Here is a 21,679-nt window from a genome sequence, read left to right as displayed (position 1 = left end):
ATGCCTGACACAGTGGAAGTGCCCCCAATATGTTATCAATTAGCCGTAGCAGCCATTAGGAATATGAACGATGCACAAAGTTAAATGAAAAGCACAGACACATGCTCTACCCTCATGAGGCTTCTGTCTAGCCATATTCTCTCCCTCTAGATGTGACAGTCCTTTGAATTCACTGTCTTAATAATTCACTGTCTGAAGAACTGTTTTCCTAGTCCTGCTCTAATTAATGTTTTAGGTTATGGCTGGAAACAGTGATTACTTCAGCTGTGGGATGTCTGGAAGTCTGGAGGAAAAAGGCTCTAGAACGGTGAAGAAATGGTTGGCACTGATTCGGCTAGACCTCTAGCATGAGCTGCTGATTTGAGAGGAGAAGAAAGAAGTAGGACTGCTAGACAGTCTGGACAGATTAAGGGAAAAGCTCTGAGGCAGAAAATTCAGCTAAGCGGGGGCACTTCTGCCACTTGGAAGGCTGACTGGATTCAAAGGGTCATTGCTTCTCGACGGAGGCAGCTGTGGTATATTGAAAGAGCAAGTCTACAATCAGAACAGCTTAGCAGCTGGAAGATTCTGGACAAATCATTTAATCTCTCTTAGCCTCCAATCCCTGGGCACATAGATGACAGATGTACAACTTAGTAAATCAATGAATGAGACAACTGCAGAATGTTGGAACCAGCATGGGTTCTAGGAACAAGGAATCTTTTTTAATTATTTTTAATTTAAAGTCAATCAGCCAAGGTATAGTACATCCTTAGTTTTTGATACAATGTTCAATGATTCATTAGTGGAGCTTAACACCCAGTGCTCATCATACCATGTGCCCTCTTTAATGCCCATCACCACACAAGGAATCTTTAAAATGGTGATCAAGAGAGTAGACACAGGCAAAACCTTTTACATAAGGAAGGGAAGAAAGAACAATGAGTCACTCTGTGTCTCAAGGTCACTCTGTGACCTTGTCTCTGTGAATCTATGAATAGTGACCTTGTCTCTGTGAATCTATGACGAAGACAGTGGAGAAGACTTGCTCCATGGGATCCCGAGGGAGGGAACCAGCCCCTTGTGGATATAAGGTATGCTGATGCACACCTCAGACAGGTGGAGGAAGACTCGATTTACAGATGTTTCTAAATTTTAAGAGTTGCTTTAAAGAGGAGTTGGCTACCTCAGAAGGAAGTGAGTTTCCTGTCGCTAAATGTCGTAAGTAGCCTCTGGGTAGGATTAATGAGAAGACGTAGCATGCATAACAGATGAGAAGGAGAGAATCCAACCCGAATTCTAAATTGAGAAAAATGGAGTTTCGAATTTGGATATGACGAGTTTAGAGGGAAAGCAGGGCATGCAAGTAGAGGAGGGAACGTCTGGAACTGGGGGTACACCTGGAACGCCATCATGAAAATGTCGAGAACTAAAGAAAGTCAACAGACTCCCCATTACTGGTTTGGGTAAGTAAAGGCCAAGTGATTCTAAATATTTGCAGAAGTGTGCTGGTGGGCATCCCCCAAGCCACTGCCAGCTTGCACCGTGCCTGGTGGAGTCAAACACAGAGGCAGGTCCTCGCCTCCGGCTGGATAGCACTGCCCGCTCACGTCCTCAGCAGAGCGCCCTTGTGCGCGGTGTACCCTGTCCCACTACTCGATGTGGGGGCTCTGGAGACCCCCGTGCCATGGACACTCAAGACTTCTTCAGAAGGTGTCCATGTTGCAGATGACTCGTGCTCTTTTATAACTATTTTTTAAAATTTTATTTATTTATGATAGAGAGAGATAGTGAGAGAGGGAACACCAGTGTGGGGAAGCTAGAGAGGGAGAAGCAGACTCCCTGCTGAGCAGGGGGCCTGATACGGGGCTCGATCCCAGGATAATGGAATCATGACCTGAATTGAAGGCAGAGGCTTAACCACCTGAGCCACCCAGGTGCCCCTATAACTATTTATTTACTTGAGAGAGAGAGAGAGCGCGAGAGCGCATTTGCAGAGGGGAGAGGGAGGAGAAGCCGAGGGAGAGGGAGTGAGAAGTTCTTAAACAAGCTCCATGCCCGGCTGAGAGCCTGACCCAGGGCTCCTTCTCACGACCCTGAGATCATGACCTGAGCCGCCGGCAAGAATTAGACGCGCAGCCAAGTGAGCCACCCAGGTGCCCCTTATAACTTTTTCAGAAGAGCGCCACAGTGTTTATCCTAGGACAGGACGTACCTTAGAGCCCTCTTCTTATCAGTATTATTAATAATAATCATAAAAGTAATATTCCCAGCTTCGACCGTACACCAAGTGCTCTCACGTCCATCAGCTTGATCCCCACAACAAAGCTGCGAGCCCCGCCTTGCTGTTGTTTTCGCTCCACAGATGAGGACAAGGAGATCTGGAGAGGAAGCTGGGAAGTTGTGAAGCTTTTTCTTATACAGCTTGTGTTTGGCAGTTACAAGCTCTTAGTCACTATAGAAATGCATACACTGGGGCGCCTGGGTGGCTCAGCGGGTTGAAGCCTCTGCCTTCAGCTCAGGTCCTGATCCTAGGACCTGGGATGGAGCCCCGAGCCCCACATTGGGCTCTCTGCTCAGCAGGGAGCCTGCTTCCTCCTCTCTCTCTGCCTGCCTCTCTGCCTACTTGTGATTTCTGTCAAATAAATAAATAAATAAATCTTTAAAAAAAAAAAAAAGAAAAAGAAAAGAAATGCATACATTAACTTGCATAAATTGCATGGGTCCTGCAAGTGCCCAGATAAAAGGAGGAAGCTGAAAGACCCACATCACCCCTAGATGATGGTTGAACCACCAATTACCTCCCCTTAACCCTTTATACTTCATTTAGCTCTGCTTGAGTCCATCTGGACAACCACTGTACTTGCTCTCTCCTGCCTCAGCCTGGCCCTCTCATTCTGGTGAATCCCAAATTTTGGCCCCTTTGGATAGCCTCCTGTTCTTAACTCCTTCCTATGAAGACACGCCGCACGAATGGTTCTACTCTGAATGACTGCATCCTCGGACAGGTCATGGGGGCTCCCTTCTTTGAAACTGTCATATGCTAGCTGCCTTCCCTCAATAGCAGCTGAAATGTCCCACCAAAGATTAGCCTGTCCACTGCCTTTGGATCTCAAGTGTATTGCGCTCTCTCTCGTGCCTCTCGAGGCTGTCTCCGGTAGAGCCCTCTCTCCCTGGAATCCCAAGTTCCTTCCCTCTGCTCATCCTTCCTATCAGCATATAAGCACCCTGTATGATCCATGTTCTAAAAGGTCTCTCCATTGCCCCCATGTTCTTATGCCACTCCATTACTTTTAAGCCTTTTCCCCCACAGCCTGAGAAGGGTTGCCTGAACTGGCTGTTTCTGCTTCCTCTCCTCCCTCTGTTCTCAAGCTGTGGAGTTTTTGTCCCTAGCAATCCACTGAAATGCCTCCCGGCGACCTCCCTACGGTCAAATCTAATGGTCACTTCCCTGGTTTCTTTCACTGGGTATCCTGCCTTCTTGCCTTCTGGTGTTCTTCTACTTCTGTTGCTTGGGGGTGGAGGCTCCTCTCTCAAACTGGAAATGAGTAGGTCCTCTGGTGTTAGCCGCAGGCTTTCTCTGTCTTCTCTGTCTTTCAGGTGGGCCCTTTGCTTTAAATAGCTTTAAACAGCATCCCTGGGCAATGGAACCCAACCTTCCAGTCTGGACCACTCTGCTGAGCCCCGCGCTCACATGTAGGCTGCTTCCCTAGCACCTCCAGGACCCCAGTGGGCAGCTCATACTTAACATGACCTAAAACTGGATTTTTGTCACCCCCCCCACCCCCACTCACTCCCTCAGCCTTCCCCTCTCAGTAAATGCAGCCAGTCCCTCAGGACAAAAATCTCAGTGTTTCTTTGATTCCTCTGGCCCCTTCATCCCCATGGCCTACCTGCCATCTGGCTCTAACTGTATGATCCAAATCTGCTCACTTTCCTGGTTCTCCTACAACCTCCTCACCCCAAGCACTGCCCTAAAGCCCTTAGTGGGCTCCTGAGGCCCACGCTACAGTCTGATCCATCTTCTAAAAATGCCAATCAGGTCATGTTACTCCTCTTTAAAACCCTCCTCTAGCTTCTCAGCAAAGCTGGAATTCCTTTGACCCACATCTCTTTGTGATCTCTTAGGATTTTCTCCCTTGTGTCCGATGCATCCAGCTTTGCTGGATTTCTGTCTTGTCCCAAACACACCAAAGGTGGCTTTCTTCTTTCGGGGCTTTGCCCTCCACTGGGAATGCTCTTTCCACAGATCTTTTCCTGGCAAACTCTTCCTGGTTCACCGGACACTCTATGACTTCCATTGTCTCCACTGGTAATGGTTACCACTCTATTATTTGTCTTCCTTAACTAGGAAGTAAGGTCTGTGGGAGCAAAAACTCTACCTATGTGGTTGCCCAGTTCTTTAGCACCAGGCACGGAGTAGACTCACCACACACATGCGATGCATGAAGGAACGAATGATTCCTCTCATGCCCTTTCAGGAGTCACCATCGCTACCACATGCCAGGCACAAAAGTAGGCACCTGCTGAGTGTGAGCTCCGTCAGGCACATGGCAGGCTCTGGAGCCACACTGCCTTGTTTCAGATCCTGGCTCCACTCATGACCGGCTGTGTGACTCTGGGCAGGTTTGGGGACCTCAGTTTCCTCATCTGTAAAATAAGGATAATAATAGTCTCTTCCTCATCAATTTACTACAAACGAGTAAGAGGTAACACATTTAAATAAAGTGATAAGAACAGTGTTGGGTACACAGGACATTGTCAGTAAAAGTTTGTGAAGATGAGAACCTCCAGGGGCACCTGGGTGGCTCAGGGGATTAAGCCTCTGCCTTTGGCTCAGGTCATGATTTCAGGGTCCTGGGATCGAGCCCCTCAGTGGGTTCTCTGCTCAGCAGGGAGCCTACTTCCCCTCTACCCCTTACCCCCCACCTGCCTCTCTGCCTACTTGTGCTCTCTCTCTGTCAAATAAATTAAAAAAAAAAAAAGATGAGAACCTCTAAACAGCCACGCTGTAAGACAGGATTCCTCAATCTCAGTATGACTGGTATTCTGTGGGGGGAGAGTTCCTTGTTGTGGGAACTGTCCCACTCACGGTAGGATGCTTAACAGCACCCAGGATTTCTACCCATCAGAGGCCAGCAGCACCTTCCCAGTTATGATAACCAAAAATGTCTTTAGATATTGCTGAGCGTTTCCATGAGGGCAGAAAGAGCAAAACCATTTTCTGTAGGGCTTATACTTTTACTCCTATAGACAAATATGAAATTGGAAGTTCTCTGAGTTTAAATAAGTTGCCCAAAGTCTTACTACAACCTCCGTAGATGCAGGCGTCACCAGCACTCTCACCCCAAGAATTGCCCTAGTGCCCTAGTGCCTTTGTATCCTTAGGGATACAAAGCAAAGGAGCCAGAATTCATACTCCTGTCTTTCTGGTCCCACAGCACATGGTCTTTTCTCCACGGCTTACCCTGTTGGAGGCCCGAGCCCCCCTTCCCTCCCCCCAGCCGGCTCACACACTCACAGATCCGTGCTAATTACATAGCAATGTAAAACGTTATATGTGGTTTGTTATTTTATATCCAGGAACATGGCCTATAGCCTTCATTACATAAAGCAGCTGTGTGTATACTCGGGGTCTAAGTGCTACTTAGTGGTCAGCTCGATAGGGTATTTTGTTTCAGGCATCACATTTCTTTTTCCCCTTTCCATACTTCTTCTGAATCCTAAAAGGAGGGATGGAGCCTGGCACAGCTTGGCTAGAGTGAAGGCACAAGTCTCCTAAAGGACAATTGTCCCATGTCCTAATGAGGTGAGAGACAGTCCAGGATGTGCTGTATGCGGTGTGAAGTGTCCCCCAGTGATTGTGCGCGCGCGCGTGTGTGTGAGTGTGTGTGTGTGTGATCAGAAGCCACACCCAATCAGCTCATGCTACCCATGCTACCTTTCCACCTGTGTCAGAAAGGAAGCAAGTGGTTTCATAGAAAGAACTAGACCGTCCAGGCCTCTAATCATCAACTGTGACTTGAATATGCCATGTATCCCCTCTGAGACTCTGTTTCCTAATCTTTAAAATGGGGTAAAAATATCTGTCTCACAGTGTTGCCGAGACCCGTTAGATAAAAGGTCCTGCACAGAACTGGTCTACGACAACCCCTAGCTGCTTGCCCGCCTGCACCTGCAGATCGCCTCCTGCCACCAACTGTGCCACCCAAAACCGCCCTCCAGTCCACCTTCTTCTCCAGCCTGGATGTCCTATTCCCAGCCCCACAGCCGTCCCTGAGCTTTCTCTTTCCATCTGTTGAAATGCTACCTTTCCTTCATTGCCTAAGTCAAATCTCCACTACTCCTAGATGATGTCCTTGACATTCCAATTCTCTCTGATGTCTCCTGACTCTCACAATACTACAGCACTCACTTGGCACTTAAATACATTGCAACTAGATGCCTGAGTATTTCCATCTTGTTTCAAAACTGCAAGTAGCCAGAGGTCCGGACCATACTCCTTCATGCCTAGTACACTATATGGTACATGTGGGGATGCAATAAGCATTTGTGAATTAAGTCAGTGCAGAGCACTGGTGTGTCACTGATGCCTGCACACATCTCACCTAGAACCTGACATGGAGTCACTCTCAATTCCACCTGCAATTCATGCAGGGCAAGCTGGGAAGAATATATCCTCTGAATGGTAAGACCAAGGGCTTCCCACATTCATGCATGGCCCTTCCTGCTGCAGTCTTATTTCCAACCTTCCTTAGTGTTTCTGAAATGCTAAGTCTCCCTCGTCATCATTCACAGATTCCCAAATATGTCAGACCCTTAAACTCCCATACCTCTGCACATGCTCTTTCTACTGTCTGAAATAACCTTCTCCTCCTCATCCTCCCCCTCCAAATCTCACTCAACCTTGAAGATCAACTTTATTTTTATTTATTTATTTGCTATTATCCATTATTTATTTGTCATTATTTGTTATTTATTTATTTATATATCTTTATAAATATTTGATATATTTATATATAAATATATAATTAAATACATTTATATATATATAAATATATATATATATATATATTTGGTTTTCATTTATCTTACCTTCTTACAAAGAACTTTGCTGATTTCCTCTCTCTGAAGTCTGACTTTCTCAACAAAAGTTGCTCCCCTAACATATACTCACACCCCATGTGTCTCCTAAATCACATGATTTGTATCTCTTGTCTCCCTCCCTGGATGGCAAGTTCTGTGAGGACAACATGTGGGCTGATTCCTTCCTGTTCTCCACACCTCCACTGAGCTGGACCACAGGTGGGCTTTCTTTCTTTTTTTTTTTTTTTAATTATTCTTTTTAAGTTGTTTTTGTTTTGCTTTGCTGTTTGTTTGTTTGTTTGTTTGTTTTACGAGGCTATCTTGTGTAGTGACTCCAATCCATGCCCTGCAATCCTGTGTCTATTTCCGCACTTCCATGAGGGAATGCCCTTTTCTGAATCATCTCAGTATCTGATATTTTCTAGTTCTTTCCATCCCTCTAGACTGTCTTCAGCACTGTTGATGCTGCAGGGTCCTGGAATCTGCTCTTCTTCCCCCACCCTCCCTGCCCCCAAAGCAGTCCTGTCTTTCAGTCATCAGCAGTTAACTTCCGGACAAGGAAGGCTGGGCTGGAGAAGCCAGAGCTCGGGTGAGTGAGAGATGGGCACATCTGGAATAGGGGCTGAACTAGAAGTCAGGCCCGGCGGGGCCCATCTGAAAACACCAGTGGGGCCAGCAACCCAAGCAATGGCCAGCCAAGAGGGCAGCCATCGGGCCCAGAGCAAAGTACCTCCTTTGGGTCAGCTGAACAGGGAGCCCCTCGTTTCCTTCCCTGAGGGATGCCCTTTGGCAGGACCCGGGGCTCCTGGATCTGTTTAAGAGGCAGATTTTGTTGGTTTAGTTACGCTACAAGGCTTCTGTGTCTGCCCGGGCTGTTACAGCCTACAGATTCCTGGTACCCATCTGATTGAACAACTTCATTAAATTGCAATAAAAGGAAAGTGGGCCGGATGTGCACTGGAGAGGAGGCAGGTGGCTGAGTCCGGCGCCTGCTTCCTGAGCCCAGTGCCTTTCCCATCCTGCCTACAGGCCCCAGGGCAGGCAGTGGTCATGGCGTTCTGAACTCTAGTGTTGGACACAGAAGATTCTTAAGGGCTATTTTCTCCATGAGCCTGCTCATACCAGTGGCAGGGCAACCGAGGTCCAGTGAGGCCAGCCGAACTCTCTGAAGTTTCTCAGGGAGGCATTAGCAGAAGCAACAGTGAATCTCCAGGATTTTAGGACTGCTCATTGGGACTTATCTCACTCCACCAAGTGGGAGGAAAAAATTGTTAGAAAACACTAAGACCCTTGTTCTTGAGGAGCACCCTTTCCTGGAGGCCCAAACTTGTTTGTCCCTTGTTTTTTGGTAACAGCTTTATGGAAATATAATTCATATACCGTACAATTCGTTCATTTAAAGTGTATAATTCAACCGTTTGTAGTATGTCCACAGCGTTTTGCTAACTTCACCATAATTAATTCTCGACGATTTTCATTACTCCCCAAAGCAACCCAGTACTTTTCACCCCAGGTCCCTCAAGTTCCCTGTTCCTCCTAATCCTACTAATCTACTTGCTGCCTCTATTATTCTCTGCCTCTGGACCTTTTATACGAGTAAATCATATTATTTTTGCCTTTTTGTGACTGGTTTCCTTTATTCTGTGTAACATTTTCAAAACTGATCTGCACAGAAGTGTGTATCAGTACTTCATTTCTTTTTCTGGACAAATATTCCAGCATGAGAATATATCACATTTTGTATGTCCACTCATCTATAGATGGACATTTGGGTTGTTTGTCCTGTCTAGTTATCTTCAACAATACTACTACTTTGTGTGGATGAATGTTTTTAACTTTCTTTCCAGCTAGGAGTGGAAAAACCTGTTCATTCTTGCATCTTATTAACAATATCCATAACAATGCTGGTGGAGATCCAAAGTATTGTGCACAGATTGACTTAGAAAAATAGGGCAGGAGGGGCCCCTGGGTGGCTCAGTCAGTTAAGCATCCATCTCTTGATTTCGGCTCAAGTCATGATCTCAGAGTTGTGAGACTGAGTCCTGCATCAGACTCTGCACTGAGTGTGGAACCTGCTTAAGGTTCTCTCTCTCCGCCCCTCCCCAGCTCAATCTCTCAAAAAAAAAAAAAAAAAATATATATATATATATTATTTATATATATATTTATTATATATATATATATATATATTTATATTTATAAGGAAGCTGGATGGAGAAAGTGAGGCACAGAGAGGTTAACTCTTCTGACTCTGGTCACACAGCCATAAGATAGGGCCATGAAGGAAGAAGTCATAGCTGGTACTCATAACAATTAGCCAATGAAACTTTTATAATTTTAGGGGAAAAAGACTTGGAACATTTTAAAAATCACACACACACTCACAGGCCTCATTGCTTTAATTATATGGGTCCATTTTTAACTTGATCAGGTCCTTTGTTACCCTCTGTCTGCCTTGTGTCTTCTAACTCCCCATGTCACCCTCCCTCTCAGTGGAATGAACTCCTCCCCCCACCTCTCAACTGTTTTACCTCATCCTTACCAAAAGCAGTGGGAGCTCTGGAGCCTCGGGGAACAGGGATTCTTTAAAGGACTTCTCTTTTGTCACAGCTGCAGTTCTCAGAGCTCTGTGTGTGGGACACATGGAGCCACACTATTCTCTCACAGCATCCGGGCACTCTGGCCTGCTCTGCATCTGTCGCCAGATGTGTGCTCGCTGAGAATGAGGTGGGTCTGGATACCTAGTTGTTTGAACCATATGAAATTGCCAACATTAGTTATTTCGGATCTATAAAAACAACAATCTCATGTGGTTCAACCTGCAAGTCTCTGGTATCCCTGTCCTTCTCTTCCGTGTTCTGGTCCCCAGCGTGGCTGGAAGACACAACTTCAGGTCCTGCCACTGGCCTTCTGTTCCAAGGTCCCTCCCAGGAGTCTTCACTGAGCCTCCAAGCTATGTTAGGAGACCTTCCTCTCTGTTTGTAATCTGCAGTGCTTTTGTCTGTTCTGGTACTCATTGCCTGATTTTAACTGCCTCTTTGCATAACTGTCCCTTCCTTTCTCTCTAGGCTATGGGCTCCTGACAATTCTACCTAATCCCATACTTAGTCTCTTTTGTCAGCATAGGAGGAATTAGTGAAGTCTCATTTAATAGCACTAAGCAAGGGTGCCTGTGACTCAGTTTCCCCACTTGCTGAAAATGGCCCAGAAGCCTGTGCCCTGCCCTTTGGTTTTCTCTAAGCTTCATTCCCTTCTCAGGAAGAGAAGGTTGGTTTTAAGGGCTCTCTCAATTCCTGTGGTGTAAGGTTTGGGAGTATGAATCTTCCCTGTTCCCTGGCCATTTACAGGGATCCTGGGCAGGTCCAAGGAAGTTAATGAGACAAGACTGTTTAAATGGAAGGTGCCAAGGAGTTGTGAGGAAGACTACTTTGTTGTTTTGTTTTAATTCAGCTAGAGTTTGCAGAGCACCTACTAAGCACATGCCAGTGTTAGCCAGGAGCAGTGTGATACAAAGTTGTAATTACCAGTTTCCCTGGTTTCCCTTTGAGCGCTGCCTTCCCCCCCAGTCTGGGAGTGCCTGCCCACTCCTGCTTCTATCGCTGTTAACTCCCACCAGGACCTGCGCATCAAATGCTTAGGGGATGCTGGTTCGCATCCCCGAATTCATCACCCAACCCTGTCCACGGAAAAGCCCACTGAAGTTGGCTGAGCGGAGCCTCGGCCCGGGCGCCCCCTGGTGGCCGCGAACGGAAGCTACGGCTGGCGGGGAGCGGGCCAGGGGAAGGGGGAGCGATGGGGGAGGAGGAGGCACGGGCAGGGGAGGAGAGGAAAAAGTTGCGCTGGGAAGTTTGGAAAGTGGGGAAGTGGCTGCTGCGGGCTTCGCCTCCCTCCGCGCGTGTGTGAGGGAGCGAGCGAGGGAGCGAGAGAAGAGCGAGCGAGCGCCTGCCATGCCCATCAGACCCCGCCTCGCTGCGCCCGGGCGCGGAGCTCGCCCCGACTCCCTGCGGCCCGGCCCGGCCCCGCGCGGCCCGGCGCGGCCCCGGCCCCCCGCCCCCCGCGCCGGGTCCTCCCCTCCCCCCGCCCCGGCGGCCCCAGCCCCCCGCCCGGCCCGGCTCCGCGCCGCTCTCCCGCCCTCCTCCCTCCCTCCCTCCCGGCCGCGGAGCAGCATGGCGGAGCCCGGGCAGCGGCCGCGCGGCCGCCCGCCGCCCCTCTGAGCCCGGCTCTGGGGCAGCCGGGCGCCCCAGACCCGACCCCCGCCCCGCCGCGCCCGCCGCCGCACTTGTCCCACCGCGCGCCCCCTGGAGCGCCGCGCACCCCTGGGACCCTTGCGCGCCCGGCTCCCCGCGTAACACGGGACCCCGCGCGCCCTGGGAGCCCGGTACCGCCCCGGGACCCCGTGCGTCCCTGGACCGCGACGCAGCTCCGGGACGTCGGCGCGCTCTGGGACCCGCGCGCTCTCAGAACCCCGGACTCGGCCAACCCGGCTGCGCGCCTGGGGAGGGGCCCCGCCTCAGAGGGTCCCCCTCTTCCAGCAGACGGAGCCCCGCCCCAGAGGGACCCCCAGGTCCGGCAGGGACACCCAGCCCCGCCCCAGAGGGCTCCCAGCATCCCGTCGCTGGAGCCCCGCGTCCCGGAGGAACCTCCGTGCCCAGCTGGGGGCTCCTCGCCCCGCCGAGGGGGCGCCGCCCAGGAGGGTCCCCGCGCCCCGCGGGCCCCGGCAGGATGCACGCCGCCCTGGCGGGGCCGCTGCTCGCCGCCCTCCTCGCCACCGCCCGCGCCCGCCCGCAGCCCCCGGACGGAGGACAGTGCCGGCCGCCCGGATCGGTGAGCGAGCGCCTGCCCAGCCACTCTCCCGGCTGCCCAGCCACTCCAACCCGTGGGGACGAGGGCTGGGGGGTCCTGCCTTCCGCACCCACCTCAGCCCACCCGCTCCATCTCCGCTCTCCGGGCGCTGCCTCGGGCGCCCTTCCCCGGCTCCTGCCGCCCGGGGTCCAGCTCCGCGCCGGGAGCCGAGATGGGGCGCTCCCTCTCCAGCTCCTTCTCCACACGCTGACGCTCTCGGGCTCTCCTCGACTTTCGCTCCTGGTCCTGCTTGGACGTTTCCTCCCTCTACCCCTTTGACTCGCTTCTTTCTCACTTTATCCTGTCTTTACCCTTCTGCTTGCTCTCTGCCCACTTCTGACCCTGTTTCTACCATCCCTTGTCCTTCTCTGTTCTGACTTCCATCAGACCTTTCCTCTCCAATTTCCACTCTGTCCCTCTCACAGGCTTCCCTCTCCCCCGTTCCTCCCACTCTAACCTAAGGCAAACTTTCTCCCTGGTGCTGGTTCCCATCGCTATCTCCCTCTCCAGCCCAGGGCCCAGCACCCAGTCTCCCAACTGCCCCCATTTCACTAAAAGGAGGAAGATTCCAGAGGAGAAGAAAAGGAAGTGCCAGGGCATGCTGGCCTAATATCTCCTTGGGAGCTGAGTAATTACTGGTTCTTCTAAATTTTCCTTCTCAACTACAGAATCCCTTGATTTCTCTCAGTCTCCCTCCCTCCAGGTGTAAATTGATGCATTGAAAATAACACTTATTTGGAGGCCAGGGAACAGGAAAAGCCTTTGTAGGGTCCTCGCTCACTGCTGGGTTAGCAGGGAGTTAGTTGACCTTGGGCAAGGTGCACCTCCAGCGTCCTGATTTTTGCAGGAACTGGGAGGTCAGTGGCCAGCTGGGAGCTCCGGGCAAGTCTAGCTCCTGTATGCTAGGATTCACGATTTTTAGTTGTTAGTAAAATAAGGTAATGATCTCCCACCCACCTTGTCACACAGTTTTCATTTGTGCTGGAATCAGGCAGAAACATTTTATAGGTTGACCTCGGGCTGCAGGTTGTCAGTAGCCCATCCAGGGGCTTTTCTGGTTGGAAAATGACTTTGCCTGGGAGAAATGATAGTCTCTTTCTCGTGCGCTTTAAGTCCTGGTCCAGTGCTAGATCTGGAGAAAGGACCTCTGTGTCCATGCCCCTCCTCACCCCCACAAACACTTCTCAGAGCTTCAGATCTTAGAAGATGACAGAGTTGGAGTTGAGGCCAGGTATAGCGTTTTAGGGAGGAGTTCGAAGCCCCAGAGTATGTACATTTCTTGGGACTAAGTCCGAGTATTTAGCCTGCAGCTTTTAAAGTGCTTTCTCATCTGTGGTGGAGCCAAGCAGCATACACTCCAGGCCTTCCCTCCGACTAGAACGCCGGATCCGCCCTGGTGAATGGGAAGTAGCTGTTTAAATAGGTGTGCTATTTTTAATAGGTGTTCTGCTTTCAAAGTGCTCTTGGCATTTATCTTCTAATGGCTGGATTTAAAAGTTATATGACTTCCTCCCTTCTTGCCAGAGCAGGACTCTTGGTCCCCCTCTCCCTCACCCTCCACACGCAACACCACCGGGGAAGGTTTGGCTTGGCCGGGCACGAATGTTCTCAGGTGCTGCAGCGGTCCTTGGCCCTCACAGGGAAAGCTAATCGGAAGGAGAGCTTCCTTTGGTGCGTGCCTCCTCTGTGCCTGGCGCTGCGCTCAGGGCTCACTAACGGGTGTTTTCTCTTGTCACCGTCCCCTGAGGTGCTGCTTTCACCCCCATTTCACAGATGGGGAAACCGAGTCTGTGGGAAGTGGAACAGTGTGCTTAAGATCATGCAGCTGAGACAGGACAAAGGTGGCATTTGAATGTGGGTCTTCCTGCTTCCGAAGTCCTTGCTCTTGCCCTGAGCCCTCGTGGGCCTCTGCCTCCCAACCCACCCCTACCCACGTCTCCCTAGGCTACCCCAGGTTTCCTGCACTGCCTGCAGCCTCACTGCCTGCCTTCTCTCCCACTGCAGCAGAGGGAGCTGAACTCCTTCCTGTGGACGATCCGGCGTGACCCCCCGGCGTACCTTTTTGGCACCATCCACGTGCCCTACACGCGCGTGTGGGACTTCATCCCGGACAACTCCAAGGCAGCCTTTCAGGCCAGCGCTCGCGTCTACTTTGAGCTGGACCTGACCGACCCCTATACCATCTCGGCGCTGGCCAGCTGCCAGCTGCTCCCGCACGGTGAGAACCTGCAGGACGTGCTGCCGCGGGAGCTCTACTGGCGCCTGAAGCGCCACCTGGACTACGTGAAGCTGATGATGCCCTCGTGGATGACGCCAGCGCAGCGGGGCAAGGGGCTCTATGCCGACTACCTGTTCAACGCCATCGCGGGCAACTGGGAGCGCAAGAGACCTGTGTGGGTGATGCTCATGGTCAACTCGCTCACGGAGACGGACGTGCGCTCCCGCGGCGTGCCTGTGCTGGATCTCTACCTGGCCCAGCAGGCCGAGAGGATGAAGAAGAGCACCGGGGCCGTGGAGCGGGTGGAGGAGCAGTGCCACCCTCTTAATGGGCTCAACTTCTCCCAGGTAGGCTCTTGGCTGAACCGGGCAGCCCTGCTGTCTTTCTCTCTGATAGCCTTCCTCCTTCAGGCGCCTTCCTATGGGAGAGGCTCTTTCCTATGGGAGAGGCTCTTTCGGGTGGGGAGTCACCTCTCCGGCGCCTTGAGTGGTGGGTCGGGGGCAAGCTGGTATGTGCTAGAATTTGGGCTAAGAGTTGGGGTGTCTGCTTCTATCTCAACGTGCTACCTGTTGGGTTAGGCACTCCCCACTTGCTGTGCTTGCCTGAGCGGAAAGAATTTTCCTGGGAGCATCAGAGTGAGGAAAACAAAAAGAGCAAAGCTGCAGGTTTGTGTCCAGCTTCACCGAGGCCCCCGGGGTCTCAGGAGCAGGAGGCTGTCCTGAGGCGGTTCCGTGAGCCTGCCTGGGCAGCAGCGTGTATGGACAGAGGGTGCACAGAGGGAGTCGTGGTTCCTGCAACTTTGGGGGCAGGGGATGTGTCGTGGACCCAGTGCCCCATGACTCTGGCTGACTGTTGAGGATTAAGCACTGCTGAGTTGCGCACCCCGTCCACCAGCCTGGGCCTGCTCTTGCCTGGCTCTAGGCGACCCTCGGACTGCCTCCCTGGGCCTGGAGAAAGTCAACAAGGAGAGTTTTGGGGTTAATAATTTCAGAGCAGTGTGTTCACTTAAAGGTTGACAGTTCTGGTTTCTGGACCTCAAGAGTAGGGGCAGTGGGGGAAGGGAAGAGCTTTGGAGGTTTAAAGTCTCCAGCTGTCAGAGACCTGATCCAGCAAAATGTCATTAAAAGCCCCATCTCCGTGGGCAGAGGTCACTTGTAACTCACTGGCCCCAAACTCAGCTCGGAGACCCTGGGAACAATGAGTTCACATCTGTGCCTGGAGGACAGCCTGTCAATCTGGAGACAGGGGCTCCACATCAGGGCTGGTGGCTCCGGCAAGGAGGGGCAAAAACAGGGCTTGGGCCAAGGAGCCGGGTGGGGTGCAGCCCCCAAGGCATGCTTCTCCGTTCAGGAGGCAGCCTCGTAAGTTGGCCAGGCTAGAAACTACCACTGGGACCAGACCTGCTTGCCGCTCCCAGGATGTGGCAGACTCTTCCCCAGGGAAACAGTGGCAGAAACCGATCCCCCTTTGGAGATCTTCTGGCCTTTGTTTTTCCAGGGGAAATGCAATATTGTCCCCGGGGAGGTAAGAAGCCAGATTGATTTGCCGGCCAAATGAAAGGCCGGTTTGTCGGTTCTCCTGCTGGCTCTCCCATAATTGTGGAGTCCTTACCCAGAGGGCCCCAGTGGCAGGAATATTGGGGCAGTTAGTCACGCCCCGCAGGGTTCTGACTACGCCTGACTCCTTCTCCACGGGGGAAAATCCTGTGCATTCTCTGGCCCGGGCCCTGAAGCCTCTGCACATAGCGGCTTTCTCCCTCTGAAGTGACTTTTCTCTTGCCAGCCTCGGGAGCTGATATTATCTGTGTCGGGCTCCACAGTGCTCACCGCCCATCTCATTTTGGAGGCAGGTTTGTGGGAGGCCTCTCTGTTCAGAGACCTCACGTCTGGCCTCGATATCTTTTTTAGGCCGGGGAGGTGGGGCATCTGAGATCCCTGTCCGTACCCTCTTTGTACCAACCACAGAGGAATCGGAGGAGAGCTAGAGGGAGCCTAGAGAGCCCTCTGGTGCGAGAGCCCCTGGCTTTAATCTGTCTCTCTTAAAACAACAAAACTATCTTTCTTCGGTGTCTGGAAACGCTGCTGTTCAACCAAATGACGGCTTTGGTAGGTTGAAAACATTTGCTGGCAAGTGTGTGAAGTTACGTTTTAGGAAAAGTTCCCGAGAGCCATTTATCGGCCAGCAAGGAGCCCGCTGACAGTCTCCAAAGCCCATGTTTGAAGATCAAACGGACTCAAATCTCTGGTTTCAAAAATGCGCCCACCCCATCCACCAGCCTGGGCGCGCTGTTAAAATTGTTCTTGGGTCGAGCTCCTCAAGAGGGATGTAGGAAGCAAGCCCGGAACAAAAGAAAGCAGGACTCCTCTTGGTTCCCTAATCTGCACACCCTTCACCACCTGCCAGAGTGTCCGAGCCCCGCCAATTTGTCCTGTTATCATTTTGGAGCGAGGTGCTGAAATCTCTCCTCCATCCCCGTGGGCAGCTGCGGGCTGACTGGGAAGGGAGGGATTCCAGGGCTTGGGCGGATGGCCGTGTTAAGGGTCCTCAACCCCAAAGTCAGAAACGAGCAGCCTTCTCCGTAAAATTGTATGTGCGCGTGCACAGTTTGATATGAACATCTGTGATGCATTATTGTACCAAAATATCTGTTAAGTGCATCAGATTTTTATTTTTTCTTTCCTCTCAGCATTACTGTTATTGCAAAATATTTGGTGCGGGGAAACAATGAGAGAGGAAGGCGGGAAAAAGGAACCTTTAAAGAGAGAGACTTTTTGTTAAGAGCTAGGGTTTTAGTTTGAGTTTTAGTATTTCTCAAATTTTTATATTTTCTTCTAGGCAGAAATCGCGCATGTTTCCTTTGCTAAGAGGAGAAAGAAAGCGTACATTTTAGGATTCCATGGGGAGGAGGAGCCCCTGAAAACGTGTCTGGTCTCTGATTTCAATCTAAACTGAGAGGGCTGGGCCCAGCATGAACGTGGGTTTGCAGTGTGACCTTGGGCAAGTCAGTTCCCCTCTCTTGGCCTGGTTTTTCCTGCCTGTGAGATGAGATGCCAGGATTAGGTCATTATTGAAGCCCCTTCCAGGCCTGACATTCCACGGGACAGTTGGACTCCATTCCACCTGCCAGGCCCCCTGCACGCAGGAAGCAGCTTTTCAATTTTGGTGGATGCTGGCTCAGGTGAGCACTCAGAAAGTCTGGACTACTTGCCCAAGGTCACGTGGCTGATGAGGAACAGAGCCAGTCTAGCTGGCCCTAAAAGAAGCCTTCCCGCTTCCTGCTGCCCTGTGCCCACTCTGTATTTCCTGTCCTTCTCCGATTCTTCCTGCAGTCCTTCCTGCTGTTTCTTTCTCCCCTTTAGGGCTCAAGAGCCTAACATTTTACTTCTTGGAGCACTTCTACTTAGAGAGAAAGTATTTTGTTTGGCTATGGGGCTGGAGTGATGATGGTGAAGACCCTGCTGTGTTAGACAGCTCACACAGCAGCTGAGAGACAGCAGACTTGCTTCTGGGTTTCAGTCCCTGCTCTGGCTCTAAAGCCAATGACTCAGGTATAACTTGGTGTTGCCGTCTGTCAAATGGGGCAGGGGTGACCGGCCTTCCACAATCGAGGGGGTTTTGTGAGGCAATGGGAAGACACTGCTTGTGTGTAAAATGACTACTTCGATGTAGGTCCTGTGCTTGGGAAACAGTTAGGGCAGGGCTCCAGGACAGGGGAAGAGGAAGGTGCCAGGGGACGCCTCATCTCTGCCCTGTAACACCTTCTCCATCAGCCATATCCACGCCCCTCCTTTATAGAGCAGAGCAACACTGGAGTGGGGTGGTGGCAGCCCCTGCCCACGGGGACCTGAGGATGCCTGAGCCTTGAGTCCCGATCTTGTGACAATCTTGGGACCTGCAGATTTCAATCAGCTCTGTCGGCTGCCTCCCGAGACTGGCACTGGCTGCCACTAACTAGCAGGGCTAATCAGGGGATGTCCTTCTCCCTCTAGGGGGCCTCAGTCCTCCCCCACCCGGAACAGTGGACACACTGGATGAGAATGCCTCTAAGTCCGTACTTCTCCAGGACTCCGCCATTCTGTACTTGGCTGTGTTGTAACAGACATGTGGACGTTACCCACCCGATGTGTATAAAGCCTGAGCCCTCAGGCATAGTGGCCAAGGGTGTCCAGAAAGTTTGTAAAATTCTTCAACCCCCTCACTAGAGAGATAGAAACCATGAAACCATCATTGATTGAGCTCTGCCTCCACACAGGGCCCTGCGTTACACTTCATAAGTACACATTCTCTGGTGCTCATGGAGATGTGACAAGTCATATCATCATGTCTCTTTGACAGACAATAAATGGGGGCAGTGTTCACACAGCCAGGCTGGGGGACTCAGCATTCCAACTCAGGTGTGTCTGATGCTAGAGCCCAAGCTTTTCGGACATCTGAAAGATGAGTTCATTTTTGTTTTTAGTAGTCAGATGACACTACCTGGTGATGTGTGCGTGCGTGTGTGTGTGTGTGTGTGTGTGTGTGTGTTGGAGTTGGGGGGAGATAATCATTTTTTGCCAAAAATTAAATAAAATATGATAGAGATCATTGAAATGGGCCAAAATTGATTTTCTCCTTGGCTTATAAATTGGATCTGAAGGTGATTCTAAAATAGAAGTTCCCAAAGACATTCTGCGCATGAGCTGCTTTCTTGGAAGGAGTCCCTAGCTTTCCAAGGGACCACTGTGAATCTGTGCCCCTAACACTGGCTAAGTCAGCACGGTTGAACAAAGAAGAGTCTCCCTATAGTCAGAGTGCCTGTACTTATACCCTGAGGGGCCAGCACATGTTATTAGGTGCTCAACAAATACTTGGGGAATGAAAGAATGAATGAATGAATGGTCAGACACCATGCGATGACCATGCTTCCTTTCTGCCATCCTGCACTAAGGGATGAGTGAATGGAGAATGAATGGAGACTGCATAAGCCACAGTGGGGAACCTCCTCCTTGAACTTGAATAGCTCCACGCGTTCCTACGGGGACACAAAATGTCGACATCATCAAGTGGGTAGTGCACCTACAAAGCAGGCTCTAGCCCTCACCTCATTCCTCCCTTGCCTATGACTTTGGGCTAGTCCTTTCCCCTCTCTGGGCCTCAGTTGCTCCCTCTGTCCCTCGAGGGGTTGGCTGGATAATTTCCAGGGTCAGCCCCATTCTGACTTCTCCGGCACTCGTCTCTGGCCCCCACATCTTAAAGGCCCCGGGGCCACCCTGAGGTTTTGAGCCTGGGCGGGGCTGATAGTCTAATCTTCGGCAGGCCACTGCTGATACCTAATTATCTGGAAGCCTGTTGGTTCCGGTGGGTGATCCTGCTGCCTCCCGCTGCCAGTCTGTGGAGCAGAGAGCCCAGCCTGCCGTGGCACAGCCCCTGGACACCTGCCCAGCCTCGGAGCCTCTCCTTCCCTGGGGCTCCTTTCCCTCACTGGCTTCCTCACTCACTCAGCCCGAGTGCCTTCCTGTGCTGGGCGGTGCAGGGCTGGGGGCAGACCTGGGAATGGCCTAGTCTTTAGCTGCAGAGAGTTCACTGTCGAGCCAGGGAGAGTGGGGATCATTAGTCCCATTTTAAAGCCGTAGCAACTGAGGCATACAGCAACTGTATATTAGTCTCTCTTGCGTCCTGGTTCTCCACACCTCGCAAGGAGACTCTGTTCTTCCTTTCTCTTCCTATTGTATGTGCCCATATTTCAGAACATGTCTCTCATTTCCCATCCTGCAGGAGTGGCCATTCTCAAGTCCTCCCACCCTCCCTGAGCCTCCACAGCAACCACAGCAGGCAATGACCCTGGTCCCTCGAGCCTGCAGCGCTGGTCCCTACTCAGGGCCTCCTATCAGATCTCTGTGCCCTTCCAGGAATGAAGGGAACAGACACCTCCCCGAGGCTCCCAGGTCATGCTGAGTTCTCTTCTCCCCAGAGGTCACCCAGGGGGTGCGAGCCCCTCAATCAGAGTTGGATCAGAACAAGCTGGCCTAGTAACACCAGATCCTAGACCGAGAGACAAGGACCCTCCAGCCTCACCTTTGCCCGGTGCTTCTGCAGCCCGCCCCATCTGCTGTCTCCTACTGGAGCTCTGTGCTTAGGAGTTGTTCAGCCAATGTGTGTCACATGGTATGGAAGTCCCTCTGGGGACCCCCTAGCACTGACCCCTGGCATGCGTAATCCCAGGTTCTTTGTGTGCATGGAGAGCGGTTTGCTGAGAATCCCTGCTGGCTCGGCAGGCTCTGTCCGCTCTCCTTGACCTGGGTAACTCACACTTGAACATAGAATATATTTTCCCAACATGTGGCAGGAGGAAAACAAACTCAGGAGCAGACACACAGGATGGCTTAGGTACCACCATCAAAGGAGAGCGAGGCCAGAAAGCCAGAGGTGACCAAGATGTCATGAAATAGTCTAGTCTTGGGATCAGAAGCTCACAGCGTGAAGTCTTCCACACTTGCATACTCTCTGAATCATACGCCAGGACCCGGCGGCTCGGGGAATCTAAGAATGGTGAAATCTTAGAACATGAGGCTCAGAGGCATTTTTTGACTCGAAGAATCTTCACATCATGAAATCCTAGCCGCTGAGCTTTGAAGAATTTTCAGCTCATAGACACAGACTTCTAAAATCTTAAGAGTTGGAAGGGACCAGTCCTCAAGAATTCCAAGAAGCCCCATCGGCAAACACATTGATCTCCTTCCCACAACCCGCCAACCCGATCCTGGGCCACAGGGAGAAAGCGTGAGCGGGGAAGCACTCTGTGACGGAGATAAAAATGGGAATGTGCCTTTGTTAATAGTTCCCATTTGGACATCTCTTAAAGCCAGGAAGAGGTCGCCTGGTAATGCAGCTTTCCAAGAGAGGAAGCTGAAGAATGCGAGGACAGCCATGGCCTGGCAGCGTTCTTCCCCCCTTGAGTTTGCTTCTAAGTAATATCCACTTCACTCCCTTTTATCCCCCATCACTGGCTCTCTGTCCGCCTACTTAATCCACAGGCAGCTGGTGGCCCAGCCTTCAGTTGTGCTCAGCGGCTGCCAAGCTGTCTCGCCTAGCAGCTCCTTGAGATCACAGGCTTTTAAATCTACGCAGTATATCCGCTGGAACACAAAACTGTTGCCCCAAGCTTGGAAACACTGTTGCTTTGCTGAGCCCCCTCCCTCTCCAGGAATTTCCTCCCTTTCTCTTCTAATTCTGAATCTTGTGCGATTTCCAAGGCTCCGCTCAAAGCTGTGCCTCCTCCAAGAAGTCCTCCTGGAATGCTCCTAAATCTAATCTACTCTGGAAGACTCAGGCCAAAGCTTTCCCTGGTGACCCAGTCACGTACGTTCTGTGTTCTTTCCCTCTGTGGAACTTCTTCTTATGACATTTTATGATATTCTCTCCACACATATTTTACTTTGTAAGTATTACCGAGACAGTCTTTTCTTTCCTAATAGACCGTGATTCAACATCTAGCACCAGCTAAGCTCACAATTGATTACAAAATTAGACAGAATGTGCTCCTGTTCTAAAGTTGGGGCTTTGCGGTGTATTCTG

General features: G+C 51.3%; 1 protein-coding gene across 1 annotated transcript in view; it reads left to right on the top strand.

Moving 5' to 3' along the window:
- The first annotated feature begins 11,206 nt into the window (after nucleotides 1-11,206).
- The window catches only part of TRABD2B (TraB domain containing 2B), a 203,739-nt gene continuing 193,266 nt past the window's right edge, over nucleotides 11,207-21,679 (top strand). Inside the window, exons 1-2 of the mRNA XM_004740360.3 lie at nucleotides 11,207-11,889; nucleotides 13,912-14,472. Of these exons, the coding sequence (XP_004740417.1) occupies nucleotides 11,788-11,889; nucleotides 13,912-14,472 (663 nt within the window). The 5' untranslated portion in view covers nucleotides 11,207-11,787. The remainder of the gene's footprint in view (nucleotides 11,890-13,911; nucleotides 14,473-21,679) is intronic.

The sequence above is a fragment of the Mustela putorius genome, unplaced genomic scaffold (genome assembly GCF_011764305.1).
Source record: "Mustela putorius furo isolate JIRA1106 unplaced genomic scaffold, ASM1176430v1.1 tig00003853_pilon_pilon_pilon, whole genome shotgun sequence".
In the NCBI taxonomy this organism is placed as follows: domain Eukaryota; kingdom Metazoa; phylum Chordata; class Mammalia; order Carnivora; family Mustelidae; genus Mustela; species Mustela putorius.
Note: the sequence above shows the minus strand (reverse complement) of the source record. Positions and strands in the feature narration are given on the sequence as shown.